The 23971-nt window shown below is 42.3% G+C and overlaps 1 protein-coding gene across 1 annotated transcript; it reads right to left on the bottom strand.

Moving 5' to 3' along the window:
- Positions 1 to 458: 458 nt before the first annotated feature.
- On the bottom strand, positions 459 to 7313 carry LOC148999475 (2-dehydro-3-deoxyphosphooctonate aldolase-like). The gene is made up of 10 exons (XM_089141116.1): positions 7175 to 7313; positions 5514 to 5586; positions 4895 to 4992; positions 4669 to 4765; positions 3800 to 3865; positions 3479 to 3538; positions 3297 to 3371; positions 2483 to 2567; positions 719 to 777; positions 459 to 545 (listed from the first exon to the last, which is right to left on the bottom strand). Exons 2-10 carry the CDS (start codon positions 5547 to 5549, stop codon positions 459 to 461), a joined length of 663 nt encoding a protein of 220 aa, XP_088997242.1. The 5' UTR covers positions 5550 to 5586; positions 7175 to 7313.
- Between the last annotated feature and the right edge of the window lie 16658 nt (positions 7314 to 23971).

Below are 23971 nucleotides of genomic sequence, written 5' to 3'. Positions count from 1 at the left end.
TAGGAATAGTCCCTGCCCCCACTCTGCTTGTGCGAAAGCCTTTGGCACCGAGTTTGCCCTTTCTTTCCTTAAGGAGAACACATAATGTAAAACCTTATGATCCTCCGCTATGGTGAGACAATATAATGAAATCCCATGAGATGAGGTTCCCATATAATATGGTTGGATTGAGATCACAATTGCCACGCAAGGCAGACCACATTATTAAGTTACCAAATACATTAGAGATCTTCAAGTCAGTCAATACCTCAATAAATCTCACCAAAGAATCAGAGGTAGCTTGTAAATAATAGTTTCAATATTCATGAAGGGGGCATTTGTGCCTCTTTTTCATCAATTAATGAAGTACAACTTCAGCAGCAAACTTAAGGTGATTAACTTGAAGAAAAATGAAAAGTTATAAATTCATTGAGTATATGTGTGTATTTGTAGTACTCAAGGATAAACAGAATTTCTAATTATAAGCAGAATTTGTAGTACTCAAGGTATTTGGGACATACCTTCTTTCCAGCAGGCTGCTGCAGTGAATGTGTAACATCTGCAACCTTTAAGGAAATAAATTCAATTAAACAGGCAACTAATTAACATGACTTCTTAGTGTGCAAGTATCTAGCAATGTAAAGTTACACAAGACCTTCAAGGTTACTGCTACACTAATTGGGAAGAAAATGGTTGCATCAACGACCAGGAAATGATGTTTGAACAAATATTCACTTACAACAGGACAATTAGCTTCCCTGATCCATTCCAGGTTGCGTGGGTCGACAATCAAATCATCTGCACATTAAAACAAAGTTTGATATGGTCATCAAATGATACAGATAAAAGCAATCAATGGGGATGAGGAATTCCATGTTTTCTCATTGACCCAGTCACTCGGAAGCTCAAGTTACATTGCTTCCTCTCCCCTCATTCTCTAGGTTTATGAACAAGATGCATCTCAAATCACTTAAGGGCTAAAGCTAAACTCAAGCAGAGAAGTAAAATATCTTTAATGATGCTCTGAATCAGATAGGTTGATTCACCATCCATAAGCCAAGAAGTTTCCCAGCATCCTAAGTTCAGCAGCTCCACTAACATAAATTTGAGAACAGATTGGAACAGTTTCAACGACCCCTGCTACTGACAGTGAAGCACACATGAAGCAGCAGTTGTGCCAATGCTGCTCAAATTTGAATAAATCAATACAGATTCTTCCATAACTTTTAATGTCCATCACATGGTCATAAAAACATACTTGGCCTACAGGGTATGCATGGTAACAATGTTACAGAGGATGACGGTGACAAAATTAAAGCCGGAAAGAGATTGCTTAGGATAATCTTTGTGTTTTTATGTAGAAATGAGTGAAATATAAAGTAAACCTTGGTCACGCATAATCAGATCATGACGTAGAGAAACATTATCTTTTTCTATGAAGGAGATCCCTAAGCCTGATGGCATTCAAGAACTTCACCTTTTGGATGCAAGAGGTAGCTTGTTTTAGTATATTGAGTTATGGGTAACCATTTTTGTGCAAACAGACCAGCTGTGCAAGTTGCTTTCATTCCTTGAATGCTTTAAGCTAAAAGCCCTATCATCTTAGGGACCATTTGGATGTTCATTGTACAATGCTGGAGCCATTTGCATCCTGCCAACTCCATTGTCTGCGAGTCTAACAGCCTTGGTTTGCACCAAACCTCAAAAGATTGAAAGTTTCAATTTCACCAATGGTATCTTTTCTTTTTGCTTTTCTTTTCTGAAATGACTTCAAGTGTTGTTCGTTATTTTTATATGAGAGAAATAAATCTATTGGATGGTCTATATTAGATGGAGTTGAGTTTGTACAGTGTAATCAACTTCTAGTGTTGCCTTCGACTATCAACTGTAGCATCTCAAAGTCTCCAAGGATGTACTCGGAGAAGTAGTATGCGTTTAGATAACGTTTCCGTTCTGAGAAACCAGTTCTTATGCAAAACCGTTTTTTATGTTTCCGTGCTAAAAGACCGTTCTTTGCTTGAAAATGGGCATTTGATAAATCCGTTCTGAAAATATTTTTAGAACACTAATAGAATAAGTTGGTGTTTTTTTTTTTGTTGAAAAATAAGTTGGTGTTTGATAAACTCGTTCTAAGGCTTCAATTTGAACAAATTTTATCACTTCCGTTTCTATTCTTTGGTAAAAACATATTTTGGATGTTCTGCAAAAGGGTTCTTTAGAACACTTTTCTAACCGGTCCATTCTTAAAGAACAGAAGAACGAACCGTTTTATCAAACGCCTCTAACCCGTTCTTCCGTTCCCAAAGAATAGAAGAACGCCAAAAACGTTTTTTAAGAACGTTATCAAACGCGCCCGTAATGAATTTACACAGCTGTTCTGTTAATCTTACTTCTTAGCTTATTAGATTAAAAGTCCCTTTTTCTGAAGAAAAATGATATACATCATAACTAAGAACCTACACTTCAAAAAATCTCAGAAGCCTATGGTAAAAGCAAGACTTACGATAACCAAACATTGTTCCTCGCTCACAGACCATGACATTCTCGTTCCCAGCCAATCTAACTTTTTCAGCAGAATTTACCATCACCTGAAAAATTCCCAGTCATTAATTAACACAATGCTTGGGAATAACTTGTCCACAAAAAAAAAAAAAAAAAAAGAAGAAGAAGAGAAAATTGTGCTATCTAAGTTGAACAAGATAATGAGCTATAGCTCTTTCTAGCTTATGTCTATTCCACATAAAATTGCAGACAGGTGTTTGAAGAAAGGAGACTACAACACACAAAATCCTCCTTAAGTTAGCATCTCCAGTTCAGGATCTGAATCAAGCATATGAATCATTACCAAATTTCAGGAAATGAAATGCAAAAGGTATACATTTTCAGTTCTTGGTCCAACTTCCACCAGGAAATATCAGTCTTGGTATTGGTATCAGTATCTGCGGATGCCAATCTGGATTGACTGGTATTGGCATGGATCAGCCAATTCTTTTCTAATGATTTCGAACGCTGATACCCAACCCAGGATCAGCCAGGTACTGATATAAGTCAAGGCTGATCTGAAGATTCTGAACAATCCAACACCAATACCTCAGTCTATGGCAACAAGTACAATATGGGTCTGCACTCACAAATTGATGGGAACCCCACAGAAAAGCATTATAAAGTACTTCTGTAATTCCATAGATTTAGAACTGCTGATATTCCACTATTGTAATGGAAAGTAGACAAGGATTAGACAAGGACAACTACAACATATTTAAATATTTCTGGTACCTGAAAATTAAGAGGGAAAATAGTAGGTTCTGAATGCTTACTGATGGAGCACAAAATTGGCCTTTCTTGATATTGATAATCTTTCCAGTTTTGGCAGCAGCAACTAGGAGATCCGTCTGTAACAAAAGTGAGAAGTATCAGAACCCAGAATCATTAAATTCAGGGATAAATATTTTCTATGATCAGATAAGTAGAAAGTGATTAGAAAGTTGACAATAGTAACCTGTCGGCATAGGAAAGCAGGGATCTGAATAATATCGGCAACTCTACCAACAGGTTCACACTGCATGTCAAGAAAGAAGCAAAGAAAAAATGAAATATTTCACTTATTTTTTATTTCACCATTATTATTATTATTATTAACTCATTTGAGTTTGGAGTTCATACATCAAACAATAAAATCCTGAATAGATGGGAAACAGAAATAGAAAGACCATGTGGAATGACACAGAATGATAAATAAGGCTTTACCTATAATATGCCCTTAAAGGACCGATTCAACAAGAAACAGTTGGGTGTTCATAAGGTGCAGAGCAGAATATACCTGACTTGTCTCATGAACATCAGTCACTATCGGGATATCATAAGCCATTTTGACTTTTTCAAGGATCTGCAATGAAAAATTAGCAATAAGAACAGCTAATCAATCAAAGAACAAGCCTGCTGCTAGCAAAGTTTAAAATCCCATCTCCTCTCTGGTCAAGACACCAAGATATTGAGATTTCGGCCAAAATTTCAGAAAAACATGGTACAATGGTGTACCATTTCTCAATTAGATGTTTCAGTGGGTTTTAGATGGTCTTTAGGTCTGATTTTTGTATTCAGCCTAATTTGAAGCCAACAAACAAAATGGCAATGTTGTTTTTTTACTAAAACCTAACATAAAGTGGTGATCTTGATTTGCACATGCCCGGCCGTATGCGGACGAAACTCGATCATATATTTTCACAAATGTAAACATGGATATGTAAAAGAAAATTGAAACTTTCATTAAGATGCAAGAAGAAATACTGAGAAGTAATCAAATCTCAATTACAATTTAAAAATTACAAATTACAATTTACAATTACAACCCCTTGAAATTTCACCAAATTTATCAAAATTTCAACGAAATTTCGTTTCAGACCATGTTTTTATGAAATTTAGTACAATAGTTGTTAGTGCAATTCAATTTTTTTTTTTTTTTTTTTTGGGGGGGGTTGTAAACGTTGCTAGTGCAATGTCAAATATTGAAAACTATTAAATTCTAGACTTAAATTTGTAGAATAACTGGGAAGTCAAAATAGTTGCATGGTAATGCTGATTAACTAAAGCATCATTTTCAGAAATGGCCATGACTTAAAATGTAAACAGAATTTATAGTTTCAAGTTTCAACAACACTAAATACAAAGTTTTGAGAAACAAAATTCTACCTTCAAGCCTTCAGCCATACCAGGACCACGAAATGACTTGGATGAAGTACGGTTAGCTTTGTCAAAGCTTGACTTGAAAACCAGCTGCAGGCCAAGTCTGAATAGACAGAAATAAAAATATTGATAAGAAGCATGCTACTTTCATTGTTTAAAAAGGAAATGTAACTATTTCTCAACCACATTTTTCACCAAAACCAAGGGACTGTTTGAAAGAACTGGAACTCACTTGGACGTGATGTTCTTTATATTTTTTGCCATTTGTAGAATGTGCTCCTCAGATTCAATCACATTGGGGCCAGCTAATAAGAAAAAAGGCTCTGCTGTCTATTTGGTGTCATGCAAATGAAACATCTATCAGTATCACATGTAATGGTCAACAAATGTAAAGTCTACACAGAGTAACTTATTTAGTTGATTTCGTGACACTAAGTCACTAACTTAAAACCATATCTCACAACAAAGGCCTAGGCCTTAAAAGATCATGTGATAATAAATACACAGAAATTCTCCACTTCCTGTTTCATCAAAAGCACAAAGTAGTTGATTTCCTGACGGTTAACAGTATATCTGAACCATAATCATACAACCCACTCTCAGGGTTTGCAAGTCTGTAGTACCAAATATAGATAAGTTTTCCTTCATGTTCCACCATATGTATGAATTAGTCATCAAGATTCTCTGTTCACATTCTTAAGAGCTAACAGAATCTCCTAAATGACAGAAAACCTAGTTCAATAAAATAATGCGGTCCATTTACAATAAAATGTGCAAATAGCATGAAAATAATTTGTAAAAAGTAAAGGAATATGTTCCGAGAAAGAAGGAATTCTAAGAGTAGTCTTAACCTTCAGCTGGTTAAAGAGCACCGTGGAGGATTCCATCACTTGATTTCAGCCACTAGTTGGAAGTCAAATAAAACTGCAAAAAGTGAGTTGAAAACAACATTCAGACATGGATAATAGAACAAAATTATACATAAGAGTGTCTGTGCTTCAAAGAAAAGATGAAGCTCGCTCAAAACAGAAAGATGTATGTGCTCGACAGGAAATCCTAAATATGCATCAGTGAAAACCATAAAATAAAGTACGCAAGCATAAAGTGATACTACTTTTCAAAAATCCAGTCCACAAACGGAAATTATACATTATGGTTTTAATATAACTGCTCCATAAGAGAAAATACAGGCATAGTAACCATGTAAGACATGTGCACCACCTAATGCCAAGTGTAATTGAAAGTTAAGGCTAAACTAGCCATGAAAACCGTCAATGATGAATGCCAGACATTATTTGTAATGAGCTTACTAGAACAAGAATTTTACCAAATACACAGCAGCCAGAACCATACTAACCACCAACATCAATTAGAAATAAGTCTAAAATAAAAACATTCTCATCCATGTAGGTGAAAACAAAAAGCCTATTGCAGCTAGGATTTAGGAACAGATTAAGAAATAGAAATCAGCTGCAAGGTAAGAAAGAAAGTCCCAAGCAGTTGAGAGGATACAAATTCAAATGTACTAGATTCGGGCTAAAGCAGTAAATGAAGCATGAGGTTGAGGGAAAGAGAGAAGGCACGAACCAGTTTAGTTTAGCAGAAAATAGCTTCCCCAGCCATAGCAGCTCATGGGATCAATTTCTTGGTTTCCTTCCCTCCAATAGCTAATTTTGCATTTCAAGTTCCTCTTAGCTTCTGAATTGTGCCGGTAAACAAGTTTCATTATCCTTTCGTAGTTGTAGCTCATGTCGTTCTAGCCAAAGCTTTTTTTTTTTTGGTTATGTTAATGTTTGGTACATTCTTCTGAGCTTTATACACTACATATCTCAACTTCAGTTCGTTTATGCTACTCAAGGTCAAAATGTTATTGACAGGATCAACAAACCAAAGTTTTACACTAAGAAATCCAGTGTTCTGTTTTCAATTCAGCCATGTAGATTTAGAACTTCAATGCTATATCTCTCTGTTATGACAAATTCCATTCCAAAATCAAATTTTCCCTTTATTTTTCAACAGTTGTGCTTAATTGATTCTACCAGTCGATTTGAATTCGACAAACCAGATGACAAGGAGTTTTTCATCTAAGCTAAAAAGGGGAAAGGGGGCTAAGGTTCCAAACTAGAGAACTGAAAAACTTCGGTTGTTTCGGTTTTTTACTTTGGGAATATAGCGCTTTTCTAGTTTTGAGAGTTGAGTAACCCATAACCCAAAAGCCTTACGAAATGTAGTCTAATACTAACGGTTACAGCCATATGAGTTGCTTAACAAAAATTGCAGATAAAAACCAGAATGCATCCAAGAGAAAACTAGAATTATTTGCAAAATAAACAGAAATGCAGTTTGTGAGAATGAAGTGCCATCTAAGAAATTGCAAATTGATCTGCAAATTATAATGGTCAATAATTTAGAAGTTTTTCAGGGAGAACAAAGATTTTGAGAAAAGAACAAGTCGAACCTCAACTGAATACAGTTGAATGGATCTCAGAATTCGAGCGAATATAAATCATACCTGAAACTGAAAATGCGTAACTGAAGAAGTGAGAAGGAGCTACACCGAAGCAGAGAGAAATTGTAGGCCCTGTCGCTTTCCGGTGTCCACTCTATTAGATTGTCAGTGGAGGAGAGAGAAAGTGAGCGGAGAAAGTAAAATCCACCGACAATTGCTGGATTATTTAGTCCTGCAGTAGGGTGGGTCTGATTGAAAAAAATTTTTTGGTTTTTTTTTTTTTTTTTTTTTTTTTTTTTTTTTTTTTTTTTTTTTTTTTTTTTTTTATTATTTTTTTTTTTTTTATTATTAAAAAAAAAAAAAAAAATAAAAAAAAAAAAAAAAAAAAAAAAAAAAAAAGCCCCCCCAAACCCCCCCCCCCCCCCCCAACCCCCCCACCCCCCGGTCCCACGTGATGTCCCGCAAAACGAAAGCGTCGGATGTGGCCCGACCGCCGGGGTCGGGAGTCCACCTCCGAAGGCTAAGTCGCTTGATGAACTTAATCACAAACGGCTCTACTAGAAGCGCAGAGCTAAGGAATGAAGAACTGGGAAAGGTGATCTAGATAGCAGATCGCCGATAGTTTAGGTCTATCGCATGTATCCGAACCCGAGTCTCGGATAGTATTCTTTTCGATCGATCCCCTCACCTTGTATGGTAGTGAGGTTTATATAGAGTGTACCTTCGAATCTCCTTCGTTGGATGCACTTGAGCCTTCTTCGGGTAGTAGCGTTGGATCTTATCAGTGAGATCCGTTGAGCAATAGACTTCTACTAGTTTGGGCTAGTAGAGGACTCTTGAGATAACCTTTAGGTTATACGATGTTTATCCCTTCGATAATGATTATCCGCAGCCGTCAATTCGAGTCCGCCATCATTAGGGTGATTACCCTAATCCATAAGTAGGATTAGGCACGCTTGCAGCCGAATAAGCTTTCTTCTTCAAAGAAGCCATCTTCTAGATCCGGTTTGCTCGGGAGCGAATCGGTTCTTTCCGTCTCCACCGGGTCGAGGGTCGGACCAGGTATGAACCCGGTCCGATCATAATCCCTCCGTATCACGAGCCCCCCGGCACCAAGCTTTCGGTCGATCCCGAGGGCTTGGTTTTTAACTCGGGTTCGTCGTCGATGATAATCTCTGCGTGCCTCATTAAATGTCATATCACATTTAATGCGGTGGTCACTTTTCCTCGAGCGTTGTGAGTGTAAGGCCACATATCTCCTTGCGCTTGATCCGTCGTGGCTCACGTCATCCAAGCGACGGTTTCCGAACGCCTATTTCGGATTCGTGAGTTCAAACTTTCAAAACGTCTTTCAATCTTGATCGCTGATTTTGAATCAATCTCGATCGTTCGATTCCCGAACACTCGTGCGGGAGTTTTAAAAGCGGTTCGTTGTCTTCGTAGGTTTCTTTCTTCCCGTCTGGAATTTGAACCTTTGTTGTCTCGCTTCGCGCCTTCCCGCTCTCAAGCTTCCGTCTCACCGAATCGCAAGTTTATCGGTCTTTTTCTTTTTGTAGTTTACTAAAACGAGTAATGGCGGACGATAGGGCTTCTTTAGTACCCCTTGTTGGTAATAGCAATGATGCTTTTGCCTCTCCCCGCTCCCGAACAATCGGATAGTGATAACAAAACCCTAATCGTCCTCCGGCAAGAGTTCGCCGAAGTTTCTCAAAAAGGTTTTGAAAGAAAAACCGAAACTTCTCCCGTCCTTCTCGAGTCTGGATCTTCCAAGATTGTCGAGTCTTCTAGGCAGCCTCAAACCTCCGGGTCCAATGGTGGACCCGGCTCTGCTCTCTCCATTTACAATGAGGAAACCCTTCTTTCAGCTGTCCAAGATTTTGATCTTCCTTCCTCATATCAGGTTAGGGCTCCCCACCCCGATGAGAGGGTTGATTCATCCCTTTCGGGTGAATTTTCTCTCGTATATAGATGCACCGGAAAGCGGGGTTCGCTTTCCCTTTTTTAATCCTTTGTTCTCCGCAGCTTTTGAATCACTGGAACATTTGTCCCGGAATGCTCCTCCCCAATAGCCGGCGTCTCATCGTCGGCTTCTTGGGTTTGTGTTTTGAGCTTGGCATTACGCCATCTCTTTCTCTCTTTGTACATTTTCATGTTCTTTCTATCTCCCATCCTCCCGGATGGGTTTTTCTTTCCAAACGCAATAAGGCTGAACTTGATTGGAGGGGCAGCATCCTTGTCAAAGGAACTTGCCCTTCTAACCACAAAAGATGGCGCGAACGATACTTTTTCCGTCGAGCGCCTCCATCAGATCTTAACTTCCCAACCACCTGGAGGAGGTTTACTTCTTCTTCCGAGAGTAACCGGGGCCTTCCCTTATCCAGAGAAGACGAGGCGGCCATCGTGAAGATCAAATCCATTCCGTGGTATCAAGAGATACATGGATATGAAGTGGAGTATAACTCCATCCTTCAAGATCGGGGGCTTGGCTCATTGTGAGCTTCTAACCATCATCCTTTGATTTGACTGAAGTGATATGTTTTGAATTCCGACTCTTGTCCTTCTTCTTTGCAGTGCCTCCCCGAAATGAACCCCCGAAAGCTCATGGGTGAAGGCCGCTAGGGCCGTTGTGACAGCCGAGCAACGATCGCCCAGGGTCTTGACCGTAGATCAAGAGGCTTCTCTTCCCTCTCCCGACCCCTCTTATAGGGGTATCAGAATATCAGGCCCGTAGCCGATGCTTCGGGTAAAGGGAAGAAACCGATGGTGGAGAGGTCTAATGTCTCTTCCTCCGCCCGAACCAAGAGGAGGCATGACACAATTGATGCTCCCTCCAACAAGAAATCCAAAGCTTCGACGGATGGTGAGGAGGTCTTCACCCCCCAAAGTGGACCCCGAAGATGACCGACAGGGTTACTCGGGATCCCGAGAAAGCTGCAGAATGGAGCTCCCTCGCCTTGCTCCTTCCGATCGCCAGGAGTTTGAAGCCCTGGATGACACCTCCCTTGTTAGTCAATCTACAAGGTACCGGTCTTCTTGCTTAGTTATGTTTTCATAATTTCTTATGACTTCTTCTCGATATTTTCCGCCTTCCCAGAATGCCGTGTTGAGCTTTTATCAACACATGGAAGCATTGAGCCGGGTTGGTCGCACCAGCTCCTTGCCGCAAACTTGTGAAGAGAAATTGGCCAAGGCCAACTCCGAAATAGACCAAGCTGACCGCAGCCTACCGTGGAGCTGCAGAAAAAGCATGAGGAAGAAGTGATCTCCCTCAAGGAAGCCCTCGAAGCGTCGAAGATTCGTGCCGCCGCCGAGCGGCGAGGCCAGAAGCAAAAAGCAGCTGCCACGTTGTTTGGTGACAGCCTTGAAATCAAAAGTAGGGAGCTCGAAGAACATCCGAAGTTGGCGATCCCTAGCAAGCCCGAGCATATAAAGCCGTAGCTTCGGAAGGAGTGCATTCGGAAATACCCGAACAACGCGTACCTTTCTCCGAGCTGCTAGGTCTCTACAACATTCAAGCTTATCGCATGGGGCGTAACGATGTTTGGGAGCGAATCCTTGGATCGATCCCCGCCTTCGACACCGCTCCTTTTCGTGAGGTATGCCACAAAGAGGTCTTCGGGAAAGTTGGTATGGATCTCCCGGACCGGGCTCAGGAAGAAGATGATCCTTTTCCAGCCGACCCTCAATATGAGGCATACCCGAATGACGAGCCGGCACTTCCAGAGGAGAAATCACAAGCCGAGTCTCAAGTTGTTGCCATAGAGGACTCAGCCGATGCCGCTCTTGAGGAAGGCTCTTCTCATGATCCCGAGAAAAGTTCTCCCGACCGTGGTCCCTCGGGCAACAATGAAGAAAAGGCTTAGGGAGTTGTCTTTTTGTAAAGATTTACCCTCAATTTAATGAATAGACATTTCTTTTTTCATGTTGGCCTCTATATTTCCCCATCTCCTCGAAATCTTGCCTTGAATATCAAAGTATTAATGATAAAACTTATCACTTAACTTTTCATTCCTCGCCGAATAATAATCTTGTAGAAAAATTGTGAAGATGCGTTTCGGGAAGATGCATTAATCTTCCCCACTACTTCATTTATTGCAAAGTCCGCACGTTTCCCTTCTCGCGAAGTTCAAACGTTTTCCGCGCCTTTTTGTATACCATTCATCGTTTCCAATGAATCGGAAATACATCCGTTATTTTAATGGCGGTGCGACGATTGGAGGTATCTCTCGCATCGGTGCTCGCTTCCACATGTTTCCATGTGGCATCCCTCCGACCGTTGATCTTGCTTTCTCGGATTTCGAAGCGTCATTTCGATCTAGGTCGTCGGTTGTCCTTAGCCTTCAACCGTCGTCTTAATACCCGAGGCTATTTAAAGCCTTCGTGGGTACTCTCCATCTATCCCGACTTCGCAAGTTAGATTTGCTAAAGTGCCAAAGCGACCTTTCGTCCTTCGGCCTCGCTTCCGTATTCCTCGTACTCCAACAACAGCTCTATCAACTTCTCGAACAAGTGAGTTTTTTGATTACTCATCTCTTTCCCCACTTCCCCCCCGAGTAAACCGCACAAGAGTTATACTTGGGGTTTAGTTTGTTGTTTTGTCGAAGGTTATAGAAAACTAGGGTTTCCCCCTGTTGTTGTCGTTTATTTCGTATCGATACGGCTGGTTTTTTTTTTTTTTTTGTTGCATAGTGGCTCCCAAGATCAACCCGAACTTTATCGGAGCAAAATCTTGCAAGAAAATCGTTCCGTCGGTGGTGGTTGGGGCCAAAGGTGGGTTTCAGCTAGTGAATCCTCCAAGCGTAAGGCGATCGCTGCCGGTGAATCTTCAAGTCGATTCCCGCAGCTTCGTTGATGCCGTCCCTCGCGCCTCCTTTGCCCGAAGTGATCGCTCGTCTTTCCCAGGAAGATCTTGATCACTCCGCTGCCGATGGTGCTGCCGGCGCTCCCGCTGGTGAGCTCATTGGTGCACCCCCGAAGGAGACTCTTCGGGCATCCGAGGCAACTATGTTGGCGTCTCGATGAAGGTGTGGTCCCAGCAGGTGCTGCTCCTATTTCTAACTCTAGTGCTTGTTTGGCATCCTCCTCCTCTCCTTCCGAGTTGGAGGATTTTGCCACTAGGAAGCGCCGTCGGGTGACAAGTGATGAAGCTCATCCTTCTCTTGGTGTAGCTCATCCTTCTCATCCTTCGCTCGAATTAGTGTCAAACGAGTTTGACAGAGCGTTGGAATGGTGTACCGCTGCTCGAATGACTTCCGAGAGCGCAGCTTCTTTCCAAACTTCCAGATGAAGTCTTTACGAAGTCACCGGTGATGTAAGTCTTCTTCATTATCCTCTCGATTCTGAAAAATTACTTTTCTCGCTCCTTGCTAACTCGGAAGTTGTTTGCAGGAGTCTTGTTGGTAACTTCCACAACCAAGTGGAAGCGCTTTCTAGGCTCAAGAGATTGAGCAATGAAGTTTCTAGGCTTCGGGAAATCTCCGAAGCTAAAGATGTTGAGATTGCTCGCCTTCGGAATCTAGCTTGGGAGGTGGCAGGAGAAAAAAATTCGATGATTGGTCGTCTTCGGTCGGACTTGGATGATGCCGGGGAGAAGATCCGGCGATCGGAACGAACAGCTTGGAAAGTCGGAGCCAAAGGATCTCAAACGTTACCCGAAAGGCAAGCCGTCGTTCCTTTGCCCGAATCCCTTCCAACCGATGTTCGCAGAGCCTCGCGTCTTCAAGTATTTACACAAGAAGCCTTTTGTTGATATGCTGAATGCTTATAACTTGCAAAGTCACCGGGATGGTGAGAACGAAGTATGGGAATCAATATTAAGGAAGGATCCTCATTTTGATACGACTCCCTACAAGGCTGTTTTTGCCATCCCGAAGTATTTACCGACCCGGGTATTCCTCCTCCCGACCGGACCAAGGATAAGATTGATCCTCCACCTTCCGATCCGGATATTATGCAATATCTGGAAGATTCTCCTGTTTATTCTCCGCCGGAAGAAGTCAATTATGACGAGCTTGTACTGAATGCGAGTTTGGTCGAGGACCATTCTTCTCTTGGACAAGCTGGACAAAGAGTATGAAATTGCGGAGGATTTTATGCATACCGAAATATTTTTGTAATCCTCATTTCTTCTCTTCTTTTCCTTGAATCCCCACCAATGATTGACTCATATGTTTGTTCTAGCAAAGTCGCGTCGATCTTGTATAACTTCTTAACAAATACCTATGATGACTTTCTTCTTTGATCGAAGATTGTATCCAGCTCTTGTAATTGTTTTGATACTGGCCTCTTTGGATCTTTTGAAGAAATAAGAAATTACTTTATCTTTGAACTTTGCTAGCCACTTGAATCGCCGTTGCATTAGGTCTTAGTTGTTTGAAACAATGCCTTTACTTAAGGATTTCCGGCGGTTCCGTGGTCCGGAGAAATACAATAAGTCCGAGAAGGAACTCACTCGGGTTTTAAACCGATGCCTTTACTTAAGGATTTCCGGAGAAATACAATAAGTCCGAGAAGGAACTCACTCGGGTTTTAAACCGATGCCTTTACTTAAGGATAATTCAAAAATTCAATAAGTCTCGAAGGAACTCACTCGGGTTTCAAACCGACGCCTTGCAAAAGGAACTCACTCGGATTTTCATCCGATGCCTCGACTTAAGAAAGTTCGAAAAATTTCCATAAGTGTTGAAGGACCCATACGAATTTTCATCCGATGCCTTATAGTTGGATCTTGTTCTTGAATGTGGTGTATGATGCCCCCCAATCAAAAGATAGTTTGTTGAAAGCCAAAAATTGCATTGATTGAGTTGAAAATGATTACATCGCGAACAAAATTGAAATCATCCTCAAGGATAAAACTTTTTGAGATGCCTAGCATTCCACGAACGATCCAACTCTTTCTCGGGTATTGACGTTCTTCAGCCTGTAAGCTCCCGAACCGACCGGTTTCACAACCATATAAGGTCCTTCCCAGAAGGGTCCAATTTTCTTTGGTGACGCGGGTCGGAAGCTAGGGTGTTTCTCAACACCAAATCTCCGGCTAAGTACCGACGATTCTTCACTCGAGTATTATAATGAGACGCTATCCTTCTTTGATAATGTTGAGTTCGTGCTATTGCCTTTGCCCGAACTTCGTCCAACAAATCAAGACTATCAAGCAGTCCTTGTTCATTTGCTTTTTCCTCGAACTCACGATCCCGTAACGTCCCCGCCATTATCTCCACCGGTGCCAATGCTTCGGATCCATATGCCAACCTGAATGGAGTTTCTCCCGTGGGTGTTCGAACCGTAGTTCTATAAGCCCACAAGACATTATGAAGTTCTTCGACCCAAGAAGCTTTGTCGCCTTCGAGTCTTCTCTTTATTCCTTCCAAAGAGGCGTTCGGTTAGTAACCTCTACCTGTCCATTGCTTTGGGGGTATGCCACCGAGGACATACGATGCTCGATCATATATGTTCCACAGAATTGCTCAAATTGTGGACAATCGAACCGAGTACCATGGTCATTGACAATAATCTTTGGAATCCCAAAGCGATATATGATTGATTCAAGCACAAATTTCTCCACTTTTTTTCTCGCAATTGCCGCCAATGCACCGGCTTCTACCCATTTTGTGAAGTAATCAATTGCTACTATCGATATTCCCGTCCGCCCGATGCCTTGGTGAATTTGCCCATGATATCAATTCCCCACATTGCAAAGGGAATGGGATTTAGAATTGAAGTCATAGTTTCCTCCGGGCGCTTCGATATCGTAGCATGAATTTGACAGCTTACCACATCGACGAACGTAGTCCATAGCAGCCTCTTGGACCTTAGGCCAATATAACCCAAGTCTTAGAATTTTGTGGGCCAGGGCTCGGCCACCCATGTGAGCTCCACAAATTCCTTCATGAACCTCACCAAAGCTGATTTTGCTCCTTCGGGGCCTATACATCTCATAAGGGGTCCAAAGATAAGATCTTTTGTATAGTCTCCCATTCTCAATGACAAATCTAGCTGATCGAATCTTGATCAACCTTGCCTCTACCGGATCCTCGGGTAATTTGTCATCCCTTAGATACTCGATTATTGGATCCATCCAAAGAACGTTCGCTTCAATATAAGAAATTTCTTTCTCATGATAACTTGGAAAAGTTATCTCTTCAATGTAGACCGAAGGGTCTAGATTCTTTTCCTTGGCATTGGCTAGTCGGGATAGCTCATCCGCCACTGAATTTTCATTCCTCGAAATCCGAGATATCTTCAAATTCCGAAATTGGTTTTGAAATGCCCGCACTATCTCCCGATATTTTTGCAAGCGTGGTTCTTTAATGCCATACTCCCCCCTGGACTTGGTTGACTATAAGCCGAGAGTCACTATAAATAGTAACATCTGCAATAGCTAATGCTTTTGACAACCGAAGTCCCGCTATCGTAGCCTCATATTCTCGCTTCGTTATTACTTGCATCAAATGCGAATCTCAAAGCATATCGAATAATAAATCCCGCTGGACTTTTTAATAGAATTCCAGCTCCTCGCTCCATCTTTATTACTCGAACCATCCACATATACCTCCCAAGTGGTTGGTATAATGGGATCCTCAATGGTGGGTTCCACTCGGTGCAGTAGTTTCTACTACAAAGTCGGCTAATGCCCGAGCCTTGATTGCGCTTCCGGGCTTAAAGCTCACTTGGAACTCACCGAGCTCAACCGACCAGGACACCATCCTTCCGCACAAATCAGGTTTGTTAAGAACTTTACTAAGAGGAAAAGTTGTAAATACCTCAATTGGATGAGCCCGAAAATATGGCCTTAGCTTCCCGGGCGGCCATCATGAGAGCCGAGCTCGCTTCTCAATCTGCGAATATCTCGTCTCCGCATCTAGCAACACGTGGCTTACATAGTAAATCGGCCACCGTTTTTTATCTTTCTCCCGAACAAGAACTACACCGACCGCCGAAAGGGACGTCGCTAGATATAGCTGTAATATTTCCCCCTTCTCCTGTCCGGACAAGATCGGTGGTTGTCCAAGTGCTTCTTTTAATTCCTCGAAAGCTTTCTCTCGCACTCTTCACCCACTTTGCTTCCTTACCGCCCTTCAGGTCTTTAAGTGCCTTGAAGAAAGGCAAACATTTCTCTCCGGACTTGGAGATAAATCGATTTAAAGCAAGCAACTCTCCCCGTCAAACACCGTACATCCCGAACGGTTTTGGGAGCCTCCATATCAATCGAGCTTGTATTTTGGCAGGATTAGCCTCAATTCCCCTCTCGTGATACCATGAAGCCCAAAAATTTGCCCGAGGAGACTCCAAAGGCACATTTTTCCGGGTTTAGCTTCATTTGATGTTTCCTTAGTACCGAGAAAACCTCACCAAATCTGCAATATGATTTGCTTTTGTAAAGCTTTTCACTAGCATGTCGTCAACATAAGCTTCAACATTCTTTCCTATCGGCTCTTTGAAAATCTTGTTGACGGCCCTCCGATATGTTGCTCCCGCATTCTTCAGTGCCAAAAGGCATGACCTTGTAATAATAGCTCTCACGATCAGTCATGAAAGCCGTATACTTCTCATCCTCCTTATTCATAAGGATCCGATTATACCCCGAGTAGGCATCCATGAAACTTAAAGTTTCATATCCTCGCAATCGCATCTATCAAGAGGTCAATCCGAGGCAACGGGTAGCAATCTTTCGGGCAAGCTTTGTTTAGATCTCGTGTAGTCCGTACACATCCTCCACTTCCCATTCGCCTTTTTCACCATCACCACGTTGGCCAACCAAGTTGGGCACTCAATTGGTTCTATGAAACCAGAATTCTTAAGTTTTTCAACTTCGCTTCGAACGGCTTCATACTTTTCAATGGAGAAATTTCTTCTTTTCTCGTATCACCGGTTTCACCTTAGGGTCTATCCGTAGTTTGTGCTCTGCAATGGCCCGATCGATTCCGGGCATGTCCTCAGCAGACCATGCGAATACATCTTTATTCCGTTGAAGAAATAACTTCAACTCATCTTTAAACTCTTCCAAATTGCTCGCACCCGATATAAGTAATCTTTTTCTTATCCTCGGTACACAGCTGAATTTGCTCCAGCTTTCTCCACCGGTTCGGGTCTTTGCATCTCTCGTCTCTTCCCGATCATCTCGAACTTCTATGGGGAGGGCAGTTACCTTCCTTGGGCCCTCCTTGTCTTTTAAATAGGCAACATAACACCGCCGAGAGATCTTCTCGGTCGAGGAGACTTGACCAATTCCCATATCAGTCGGGAATTTTATCTTCGTGTGTTTTGTTGAAACAATAGCACCTATCTTGGATAAAGATGGTCGCCCGAGAATCATATTATAGGCTGGTAGTTCTCGAACCACCAAAAAATTGATTCGGACAGTTGTTTCCTTAGGAAAACTTCCAATGGATAAATCCAACTGGACCGATCCTTCCGCCACCGCAGATGACCCCCGCAAAGCCATATAGATGTGTGGATGAAGGTTTCATCAAGTCCCGATCCACTTTCAATTTTTGATACACTTCGTAGGAAATTAGGTCAGCTGCAGACCGTATCAATCAAAACTCTATGCACTTCCCGCCGTGCAATCTCTACCTTGATGACTATAGCATCATCATGAGGTAAACAAACGTCTCTTTCGTCTTCCTCGCTAAAGGTGATAGAATCTTCACCATTCAGCTTCTTCCGCTTCGTGCCTCTCCGGTTCCAACAAATTTGGATTTTGTTTTCGAGACTCCGGAGTGATTCGGGCTCGGTCCTCCGAAGATGGTAAGGATCGATGACCTAGTAGCTTCAATCACCTCCTTGCCTTTCTTAGACTTCGGGGCCTCCCTTGATCGTTCCGAACTAACCGAACGATCCTCTTTGGAGCAGCCGCACGTGGCTCACGTGGCTCCTCCCTTCTCCCCGCTAACAAAACCGGACAGATGTCCCCGAGATATCAATCTCTCAATATCCGCCTTCGTATGACGACAATCATTAGTATAATGACCATAGTCCTTGTGGAATCGGCAATACTTTTCCCGATCCTGCTGCTCTCCGGTTTCAAAAGAATTTTAGGCGGCCACTTTAAAATATTTTTTCTTTTGAGGATATCCAAAATATCAGCCCGAGGAGCATTCAATGGAGTGTACTCACTTTTACCGGGGACCTTTGGCGCCAAGGCTGGGATTTTCCAACCCGATCGCGAACATTTTTCTTTGGCTTCGCTTCTTCGCTCAGAGCCTTTTGTTCCTTATTGGAGACTTTATTATCTCCTTGGCGCGCATCTAGAATCTCCATGACTTCAGCCTCGCTTCCGGCATCTCTCGTACCAACTCAACATAAGTCGCAGGCATATCCCGTAGTAATAACTCCAGGAGTTTCCGATTAGTGAGTCCCGTGAATAGAGCAGTTCCGGCTACTTGTTCATCCAAGTTTTCTATCTCCATCGTCACTTTGTTGAATCTTTTCGTAAACTCTCTCGATCGATTCGCTCTTTCCTTGTTTGACAAGAAACAAGGTTTCTTCCGTTTTCTTGACTCGTATTCCACTCCGAATCGCCCTATGAATTGGCGCGCCATTTCGTCAAAGTTTACGATCCTTCCGTAGGGGAGGTTAGAAAACCACTTTTGTGTTGCTCCAGCTTAGAGATGAACCAAAAACCCCGCATAAAATTTCATCGAATTACCCGAAATCGCCATGGTCTCGTTGGTAATAGCCGATGTGAGCTGTTGGATCTCCGGAGCCATCGAATGTTGAGAAGGTAGGCAAACGGAAGTTATGGGGAAACCGATATCCCGCAATTGGCTCAGAAAAGGGAGTCTTCCGAATGACCGAGTAAATATCCTCGCTTATTCTTCCCTTAGCCAACCGCCCTAATTTCTCATTGATGTTGGCCAATTCTTGACCAACTGGGTCGGGTGATCTTCAGCAATATGATCACGACCTCGATTAACACGATCATCCCGTGCTACTCGATCATCACGAACAGCCCGTCCTTCCCGAGCATTCCTCTTGTCACGAATCGCTCGATCATCACGAACGGTTCTTCCGACAAAGTGGGTGAGTGAGTTCTTACCCCCGTATCCAACCTTGTGTTTGAATCAGTTGTACTCTCTTGCGGTCTGTCGAACCGATCGTCTCGCCTCGGTTGATCATCGATCCTCCGAAGTCCTCGATCTCCTTCACGGAAATTCTGATCAATATTCCGGTCTTCAGCCGCCTCTGGTCACGTGGCAATGCACGTCTCCCTCAATCGCGCCGATCGTGCTCTTGTGGTAAAACCACTCGTCCGGTGAGCATGCGGAGTGCTTGGCTCACCTCCAAGAGTTGAATCTTTACCTGATCCAATTGATCTTGGATTGTATCAAGAGGAGGATTACGTCCTCCCCGGCCACCATCCACCTAGATAGGATTTTGGCTTTCCGGGGAATATCTGGATTATTCACTCCAGGTATCCGAACACCGGAATTGCGTTGTGCAGCGGCTGCTGATCTAGTCACCATGGCTTTTCAAGTCATTTCCCACAGACGGCGCCAATTGATGCGTCCAAAATCTGCTCAGCCCTTGGATCTCCACATGATGTCCTCGCAAAACGAAAGCGTCGGATGTGGCCCGACCGCTGGGGTCGGGAGTCCACCTCCGAAGGCTAAGTCGGTTGATGAACTTAATCACAAACGGCTCTAATAGAAGCGCAGAGCTAAGGAATGAAGAACTGGGAAAGGTGATCTAGATAGCAGATCGCCGATAGTTTAGGTCTATTAGTATGTATCCGAACCCGAGTCTCGGATAGTATTCTTTTCGATCGATCCCCTCACCTTGTATGGTAGTGAGGTTTATATAGAGTGTACCTTCGAATCTCCTTCATTGGATGCACTTGAGCCTTCTTCGGGTAGTCGTTGGATCTTATCAGTGAGATCCGTTGAGCAATAGACTTCTACTAGTTTGGGCTAGTAGAGGACTCCCCGAGATAACCTTTAGGTTATACGATGTTTATCCCTTCGATAATGATTATCCGCAGCCGTCAATTCGAGTCCGCCATCATTAGGGTGATTACCCTAATCCATAAGTAGGATTAGGGCATGCTTGCAGCCGAATAAGCTTTCTTCTTCAGCAAGCCATCTTCCGGATCCGGTTTGCTCGGGAGCGAATCGGTTCTTTCTGTTTAGCCCCATTATCGCCGGTGCGAGAGATTTTGCCCATATTTCAACAGATTTCGCCCCCCAATTTCGGGGGGGTATTTTTTGTCAATTTAGATTAAAACTTGGTGTGTACCCTAATTTGATGCCAATAAACACAAGTGGAATTGCTGGTTTTGCCTAAAAACTCAACCAAATTGTTATTCTCGATCAGCATATATCCGATTGTATACGGTAAAATTGTAATTCTATAACATTATTTTAAACAATTAAACCAACATAAGTAAAAAAAAAAAAAATAGGGTGGTAAACATCATTAAAAAATACTACTATACTAGTACACAAATACAAGTATACAACTATGTACCTGTAAATACTCAATACCAAGTACTATGCCTCGATGGATCATCACTTTGTGTCTATGATAGTGTGGTACAAGGCCCAAAGGCTATAACTTCAAGCTTACATTCCATTATTTTTTTGAAGTCACTCCAAGACATCTCATACTGATGGTTGTTGACAAACAAAGAAACCAGAGCTCAGTAATTGGTGTCATATATGGCTAGAAAACTACTCCCATCGGGGGGGTAACATGAGCGGAGCTCTTCAATTGGCATCATATGATTGAAAGGATATCGGTATGTTTGTCTTCAACATAGCAGTTGTCTCCAAGCCAAATGGAGGCATAAGCAAAACACTCGATGATGATGATGACCCCAGCCATCATAACTCCCATATGTAGATGTGTTATCATCTTGCGAACCCAAGCTTATGAAAAATCCATCATTATACCCATGATAGTACGAACTCCTAGAAGACAAGTATATATCATCATGTCCATAAGCGGAAGGGACACCATAACCATAAGCCCCATAGCCATAAGCGGGTGTGGAGCCTACAGATTCCTCCAAACTCATGGACCCCATCACTCCCGACAACCTGATTGAAATGGTCGTATGAGCCATACGATCAAATATCGTCACTATAATCATAGCCATAGCCCATACCCATGCATGTGCTTTGTTGCTCCCCCCGCATGAGCCTCCCCCCTCCCTCGGCGGCCGAGTGTACCTCGTAGGACGACCACGATAAAGCTTACCACCATGATCATTATCCTGGTGGCATGCATGTCTTGAGTCTCTCCAATGTATTTGCCACATCCAATCAGCCGGTACCCTATCCGGAATACATGGAGGAGTGATCCACAGCCCGAAGATCAAGTTTAGGAACGATCATATCCACTTAGCACAATAATATAATCAAAAGCAAGAACAAATCATTGTATTCAAGTAATTTAATAATAGAAGTCAAGAAAGGATCTCGGAAGGATCACAAAAGAACATCAAAGTACGGAAAATGATACCAACAAAATAAATCAAAATGTAGAATGAGGCGGAAACTCACTCCACAACAGCGGAGCGGAAATGTAGATAAAAAATGTAGATTACAATCGGTTCCCAAATAAACAAAAAGGGAGAACAAACAACTAAGGTCTCAACGAAGCTAATAAAAGTCAAAAAGAGGATGGAACAATATCCCATCGTTGGCACACAAGTGCAAAAGCCGAACTACTCTTAATAAGTATAAGTTTCAGATCTGATAGTCTTCACCGACATAGTCACCATAACTAGTATTGTATGTGTCACATCCTCCCAGCCGGTACCCTAACCGGCATACCCGAGAGTGTGATCCACAGCCCGAAGATCGGTATCGAGTAATCAACCTCCCACAAAAACAATAACATAATCATGAACAATAATAATCGATGTGCGAAAGATAAACCATAGATCCAAATAAGGAAAGAACAAATCATATATAAATCAAAGTACTAAACATAATCGAGTGTCTAAATCAAATAAGTAAAGTGAGGCGAAATCCCACTCTACAACTAGCGGAAATGTAGTTCTAAAAGAGAAGAAACAGAGTAGAATCTAATCCCAATAGCAGGTACAATAGGTAACTAAATTGTTCTCAATCTTATAGACAATATCCCTATAAGTATAAATCTCATAAATGGCACAAGGGCGCTTCCACTCTATGGTTGGACTAAGCATCGTACAGAGCATAACCACACACGGAATCTTCGAGTGTAATTGTCGTAACCGCAATCACTTTCCGGAGATATGCCTCTTCTCCTTGCGCTTCTTCATACGAGCAATCATGATACTCAGGAACCCAGAGAGTAGTCTAACAAACATTGTACAAAAGGAATGAGTTTCAAAGAAACTCAAGAAAGCGATTAAATCCATAATAACATAAATGGCGGGATTACAAAACAAACATAAATGCAATATGGTATGAGACAAACAATGAATGTATGAATCTAACTCTATGTATGTTGGTCTCTAATGGCAGACATGCTTTAAGTGTCACATCCTCCCAGCCAGGACCCTATCTGGCATACCCGAGAGTGTGATCCACAGCCCTAAAGATCAAGTTTAGGAACGATCATATCCATTTCGCACAATAACATAATCAAAAGCAAGAACAAATCAGAATGTTCAAGTAATTTATAATAAAAGTCAATAAAGGATCTCGGAAGGATCACTATAGAATATCGAGTGCGGAATAACAAGATACCAAATCAAAAGACAACTGTAGAGTATAGCGGAAATACACCCTACAAACACATGCGGAAGGTAGATCGAAATCTAAATAAGGCTCTAAGCTAATACAAGTAAAGTAAAAGATAAGTCTAGAAGAAACAAAAGAAATCTAATCCACATCTTCCGTCAGCTCTTCTTGTTCTTCGGTCTTCATCTTCTTCACCTTGAGCTTCCTCATACGGGCCGTCAAAGAAATCCAAACCTCGTAGAGAAGTCTAACAACAGATTGTACAAAAAAAAAAGGAATGAGTTTTGAAAGAAACCCAATAAGGCAAGTTAATCCATAACAACATAAATAACATGGAAGCAAACCATAACAAGATGCAATGCAATATGAAACAAGTAATGTATGTATGCATCTAACTCTATGTATGCTGGTCTCTATGGCAGACATGCTTTAAGTCATAGCACCGTACTTCTTTGGGTAGGTCCGCTCACATCCTCAACCATTTAAGATATCTTGGATTCCCTCCAACCATTTAAGATATCTCGGGCGACCGATTGGTAATGGGTCCCGCATCCTTCTCGGACAATTTCCATGGTAAGGGGTTAAGTCAACACACTCTCTCACAACCGTTTGGCATAAGTACCGGCGCATGTCGGGGAAAAGCCTAGCCCAATGCAAGTCATCTAGTCGCTTATATCAACTCGGTTCCAGATACGTCCATTCCTCGTCCCCGACGATCCTTTCCGGTATCCTTCGCACTAGAGTCGGCGTATCCTATGGCACCGACCAACTCGGACTACGGACTCATCGACCCTATTGGTTATCCACATATGGTAAACGGGAAGCTCTCATGTCCTCTCACGGATATAACTCACCGGTCTCGAGCGCCCATGAGCCCAAGTCTAGCCATATGCAACCCTCCAATAAATGGCCTCTTTCGAGTATCCACAATGTGATCCATGTCCTCTCACAGGATCTTTTCACCGGTCTTGAGCGCCCACGAATCCCCATTGCTACCACGGGTCATTCGGTCTCAATACCCTTCCGAATCGGGTCCGATATAACAGGGGTGTATCCTAGCCAAACACCGCTAGACATCCCTAGGTATGACAACCATTGATTCGGGAAAGTGTCGATGGGCAACCCCGGAAACATCCCATACTATTTCCGATAATGTCCAAGGACAGAAGTGTCAAAAGGACACTTC

Source organism: Hakea prostrata, unplaced genomic scaffold (assembly GCF_041222555.1).
Source record: "Hakea prostrata isolate BN-2017 unplaced genomic scaffold, UWA_Hpros_2 contig_3, whole genome shotgun sequence".
Classification (NCBI taxonomy): domain Eukaryota; kingdom Viridiplantae; phylum Streptophyta; class Magnoliopsida; order Proteales; family Proteaceae; genus Hakea; species Hakea prostrata.
Note: the sequence above shows the minus strand (reverse complement) of the source record. Positions and strands in the feature narration are given on the sequence as shown.